Source organism: Sinocyclocheilus anshuiensis, unplaced genomic scaffold (genome assembly GCF_001515605.1).
Source record: "Sinocyclocheilus anshuiensis isolate Anshui unplaced genomic scaffold, SAMN03320099.WGS_v1.1 scaffold1286, whole genome shotgun sequence".
Classification (NCBI taxonomy): domain Eukaryota; kingdom Metazoa; phylum Chordata; class Actinopteri; order Cypriniformes; family Cyprinidae; genus Sinocyclocheilus; species Sinocyclocheilus anshuiensis.
This window is the reverse complement of record NW_015554223.1, coordinates 768,572-774,480: the sequence shown is the minus strand read 5'-3', so window position 1 is coordinate 774,480 and position 5,909 is coordinate 768,572. Positions and strand designations below refer to the sequence as shown.

Genomic DNA, 5,909 nt, shown 5'->3' with positions numbered 1-5,909 from the left:
GGGGGGGGGGGGGGGGGGTGTAATGGGAAACATAATTCATTGTATTATTAATCACCATTAATTGCTTTTGATATATTATTTTATTGCGTCTCAAACTCCTAATGGTTAAAAACACTTTGAAACACGCCTCCTCTGCAGAAAGCGCGGAAAACTTGGGCCAAAGTCCTGCGCCCTGCTGTTTCTCAGATGACCAATCAATCCGCAGTGACACATTATCAGCCAATCAGTGCAGACTCAGTTTCTGATTGACAGCTTGATCAGCGAATGAGTAGTATTCGTTTTAAGGGAGGGTCTTAGTGTTCAAGAAATGGTTTCCAAGTGTTCTGCACGATAAGGTAAGCGCACATTTTGTTTTATATAAAATAAAGTAGATCGCGCACGATATATCAGCACAAACGTAAAAAAAAATAGCTAACGTCTTGCATGTTTTCATTTGCATTTTGGAGGGAAGCATTATTTCTGATTAAACTGCCAGTGTGGCACTTATGAAAAAGTATTCGATTAAGAAATGATTAGAAAGTCATAGCAATGCCCTTATATTATACAAAATGTGTTGAAGTAAACTATTTGTCACACATGCATCGCCATTCATCAGAGAATGTTGATACTATTGTATAATATGTTGCTTATGTGTATAGAGCTTAAAACATCCATATTTACCTTGTGGTGGTATCCACGACAACCATATTTGTGTTGTAACAACACTTCTGATCCTTCAGTTAGAGAGGAGGATGGATGCCACTCAGCAGATTGACGATCCCTTCTCTGAAGAAGAAGAACAGGAAGAGGAGGAGAAAGGAGGACCAGAAAGAGAACAATTGGCAACATTAAAGGTGTTCAAAAACGACCACATACCAGAGACAGGTGAGTGTTCTTATAGACTACCTTTACCTTACATATTAACTAATATTATCTGTGCATTATTGAAATAATGGCATTGCTTTCTCTTTTTCTCTCTTCACACATTCAATCAGAATTCCCTCTCTACATCGGAGAGAATGTCATCGGTCGTGATCCTGCTGCCTGTTCTGTTCTGCTTCCGGCCCGATCTGTATCCAGTCGGCATGCTGTCATCTCCATCTCAGAGTTCTGCGCTAGGAAAGATCGTTTCGGTAACGGTGATGATGTAGAAGCACTTTTATGGGACATTGGCAGTTTGAATGGAACCAGAAAAGGCAGATTCAAACTGACGCCTCAGGTACGATATGCTTTGACCGAGGGTGAGAGTGTGGTGTTCGCTGATGTGCCATGTCAGTACATTGGCCTGAACATCTCAAAGAAAGATACACGCATAACTCCAGAGAAAGGAGAAGTGTCCAAAAAGGAGAAAAATTCAAGTCCGGCATTATCAAGCAGTGACTCGGAGTCAGAGTTGAGTAAAGGTGTGCGGAATAGGTTAAATGTGAAAGAGAGGAGTGTTTTGCCTCCTGTGCCTTTATGGAGCCCTGAGGATGAACAACCCAAGACGAGTTCACCACAGCCAGCTCACAAACAGCCTGAGATCACCCTGGTGCCTGAATCAGACTCAGATGGAGAGAATGCCACGGATGAGAGGAAAGATTTTGGTAGGTAAATTGAGACGTAAAGAATATTACTGAAAGATTTAATAAAACACTATTTTCATGCTTGCTTTCTTTTTTCTTTATTGCTATAGTTTCAGACTTGGCGTCCTCCTCTCATCTGTGTAGTTCCACAAATTCATCATTCCTGACCCCTGCAAAAAAAGTCATTCCAGAGAGGTAAGTTTCATGAATGTTTTTTAATGTTCCCTTCTAATTTTCCATGAACTAGTCAAAATGTTATGTGTTATATAATGTTGACGTGTTACTATATAGTGTAACTGATATAACTCCATTGAAATTTCATTTTGTTTAAATATATGTCAAGGGATAGAGCATCCAAATGTGAAATTCTGTCATTGTTTACTCACCCTCAAACTTGACTTTATTTTTATGAAACACAAAAGAAGATATTTGAAGAATGTTTGTTTGTCAGTTGGTTTTGTCCATATTATAAAGGTCAATAAGACAAAAATGCACATAAAATGTGAAATGTGATACTGATTGTCAAATTAATTGACAATCAGTCTTGTAATATTTTTAGCGGATCACTCCTAGTCACTTAAAATTTATAGCCATTATTAAAGGAAACGCTTGATGTGATAAAGCAGAAATGACTTAATTGTTTTAATATGTCATGGTATCTGTCAGTGTAAAAGTTCAATGCATGCCTGCTGTTGCATGGCTAAAGGTGCAGTCACATTTACTTTTGTTCAGTGAAATTACACTGGCAAAATCCAGTCATTTCAGTAGAAATCCATGCGATCGGAAATTTCGTGTAAGGGCGAAAGATTGCCCCACACAGATTTTGCATTGGGTTCAAGTTGGTCACACGAATTCACCATGTAGACCAACAAAAAGCTGTGTGGTTTAAAAGTGACTTCTATGCAAACTGTTTCATATATTGTTAAACTATTAACAGTACACCTTTTTGCCCATGTGTGATCGCACCTTAATGCTATAAACTGTGCAATACATTTATGGATCTCAATATATTGTCTCCCAATAAATGAGCTTCACCATTTTTTTTTTCTTATCAGTGAGGATGAAAGTTCCATCACTCCTTCTTCAGCCTCCATAGACCAGTTCAGACCGAGGCAAACCCCCGATGAGCCCGGTTCAAACTCATTTAAGCCTGGCCCTCTAGTCCTAAATCTGGACAGTGACATTGATTTTGAAGAAAAGGACATGGAGAAAATCAAGCCTGAACCAGAGGCTCAGCCTGAATTAGCTCCAAAGGTGGAACCAGTATCTTCAGCTGAATTTCATATGGACAGTGATACTGATGTTGAGGAAGAGGAACCAGAGGCTCAAGAAGCAGTAACTCTAGAGAAATCTGTATCTTCAGTTGGGCTTCATATGGACAGTGATATTGATGTTGAAGAAGAGAAAAATAAAACTGAACAAGTTCCAAAAGTGGGACCACCATCTTCAGCTGATCTTCATATGGACAGTGATACTGATGTTGAGGAAGAGGAACCAGAGGCAAGTAAGGCTGAACCAGAGGCTCAAGAAGCAGTAACTCTTGATAAATCTGTCTCTTCAGCTGATCTTCATATGGACAGTGATACTGATGTTGAAGAAGATGAGGAAGAGAAAAGCAAGACTGAACAAAAGGTTCACACTGAAGAAGCTCCAAAGGTGAAATCAGATATTCATATGGACAGCGATACTGATGTTGAGGAGAATGAGGCTTATGTAACTGAAAATGTCTCCAAAAAGGAAGCAGTTACAGAAAGTCCTCCATCAGCACCACAACATACAGAATTCCACTTGGACAGTGACACTGATGTTGAAGGTGATAATCCCATGAAGGTTTCCATTACAACAGAGGTTTCACATTATGTGGGAGAGGGAAGTGATGTCAGACCTACATCAACTCCAGCGACAGAGCTCCACATGGACAGTGACACAGATGTAGATGAAGAGAATGAGGACAAGGAAAAGGTGAAGGCCAGAGATCTTCTGTCTAACAGTGAAACAGATGATGAGGATCCTTTTAAACCTTTACCAGACAAAGCTGTGAAGGCTGCACGGAGTCACAAGGTTTATGTAGGTAGCAAAGCAGAGCAATCAGAAAAGAGAACCCATAAAAAACAAGACCATCATTCTCATGCAAAGACTAATCTTGAGGAACCAACCCAAGCTTTTGGCCACTTAGAAGAAGACTGGGACCTACTTCTCACACAAGCATACGGTAACCATTCCACTCACTTCCTTCTTAATCTCATTCTTTTTTAATTATAAAATTCACTCATGTAGTCAATACAGTACAATAAATTCCTAAAACCTTTTATATTTCCTATGACAGAGGCTTTCAGACTTGGTTGCCAGAGGATGTTAGTGGGGCATTATACTAATTATCACAAAAAGTATTTTCAACTTCTCTAAAAAAAAAAAAAAAAAAATCTTGGTTAACCAAAGAATTAATAAAAAATTACCTTGCAATTATAGACTTCGAATATCTGCTTTTACATCCTCCAAATTTTTGCCTTGTTGACTTACATAGTAGCTGTTTCACTGTAGCTTTTTGAGTCGAATTAGTCAAAATAATTTTTTGTGGTAATCAAATCATGCCACAAATGCTGTCAGCTGAGTTTAATGTGTATTGAACCCATACAATTCCTTTAAACTAAAATTGTAAGTATTGTGGTATATGTCAAATTTAGGAACTGCTGGAGCCAGTGCTTGGCTCAAGCCAAAGCAGCTTGATCTTGAGGCTACACAAGTATATGGAACAGAGACAGACAGGGAGGAAGAGCAGGAGCCTCTCAACCATACCCAACTGTACTCCAACCTCTCAACTGCTGAAACTCAACTCATCCATGTAGCAAAGCCTGATGAGGAGGAGGAGGAAGATAAAGACAGACAAAATGACTCTCACCTTTCCACAGCTGACACTCTGATCATAGCCAGCACCCCAAAAAGAGAGGAGCAGACGCAGCCATTTTCTCTCTTCACAGCCCAAACACAACTTGTCTGGGAGGGAGAAGACAAAGAGGTTTATCAGAGTGAGCCCACCCAGCTCATGACCGACACCATCGATGAAACGCACGAGGGTGAGGAGGAGACCATGAAACAAGGTAGGAGAACCCGTGGTGGAGGAACGGTACACAAAGGTAAAAACACCAGCTCCTCTCTTATAATTGCTGAAACTCAGCCCATGTGTGAGGAAGAAGAGGCAACAGATGCAGATCTGAGTGCGGACAGCTTTCAGAAACCAAGTACAAGACAACAGGCTGAGAAATATGATTCTGCACATCTTGCTGAAACCAACTTCAGCTCCCATCTCACTATAGCTGAAACGCAACCAATGTGTGATGATGAAGAAGCACCAGAACAGGACAATATGGTCAGCAGTACTCGTATAGAAAAACCTTCCAGTTCCCATATCAACATCGCTGAAACACAGCCAATGTTTGAGGAAGATGAAGCACCAGAGGATGATCTGAACAATGAGGTCAACAGAAGACAAAACGAAGGTGAGTCCATACATCATATTGAAAAAGCCTCTACCTCCAGTCGTGCCATCCCTGAAACACAGTCTGTTAGTGAAGATGATGAGGGACAAGAGAAAGAGCTCAGCAGCAAGACGTCTAGCAGAAGATCACGCAGGCGTAGACCAAAAAAAGAGAAGGAAGTCCCACAACCTGCCGAGGCTGTTGTCGATCACCCTATAACAGAAACCCAACCAAAGTATGAGGAAAGACAAATTGAGGATCTTAAAAGTGAGGTCAGCTCTGGCAGACAGAGTAAAAGACAACAAGCACATGAATTGAAATCTCCAGAACTTTCTGAAACTGACTTGAAAGCATGTGACACTGTTGCTGAAACACAACCTATGTGTGAAGAAGAGGCACCATGTGAAGATCTGAATAATGCGCTTAGCACCAGGCAAATAGATGAGGACAGATCCACAGAACTCCCAATACCCTCGAGCTCCCATATCAGCGTAGATGAAACACAGCCTATGCATGAGGAAGATGACCTCAGCAGGAAGATGGCAAGCATAAGTTCACGCAGGCGAAGACCAAAGAAAGACGACGAGGTAACAGAAACTGCTGAGGCTGCTGTTCATCAGATTATCACAGAAACCCAACCAGTTCCTGAAGAAGTAATTGAAAAGGATGAAGATCTGAACAGCGGAGTGAAATCTAGGAGATCCCGCAGAGGAAGGCAGATAAAAGAGGACCGCATTCCAAAACCTGCTGAAGCTGCCGTCAGCTCCCTTTCCATTAACACAGAAACGCAGCCTGTTCATGAGGACAGAACTGAAAGGGATGAAGATCTGAGTGGCATCAGATCCAAAAGACCCCGCAGAGGAAGACAAAAAGACGAACATGAACCTGC

General features: G+C 41.1%; 1 protein-coding gene across 1 annotated transcript in view; it reads left to right on the top strand.

Moving 5' to 3' along the window:
• The first annotated feature begins 258 nt into the window (after positions 1 to 258).
• Positions 259 to 5,909, top strand: part of LOC107671182 (mediator of DNA damage checkpoint protein 1-like) — an 8,991-nt gene continuing 3,340 nt past the window's right edge. Inside the window, exons 1-6 of the mRNA XM_016464064.1 lie at positions 259 to 335; positions 720 to 864; positions 975 to 1,565; positions 1,655 to 1,739; positions 2,600 to 3,756; positions 4,229 to 5,906. Coding sequence (XP_016319550.1) covers positions 732 to 864; positions 975 to 1,565; positions 1,655 to 1,739; positions 2,600 to 3,756; positions 4,229 to 5,906 — 3,644 coding nt within the window. The 5' untranslated portion in view covers positions 259 to 335; positions 720 to 731. The remainder of the gene's footprint in view (positions 336 to 719; positions 865 to 974; positions 1,566 to 1,654; positions 1,740 to 2,599; positions 3,757 to 4,228; positions 5,907 to 5,909) is intronic.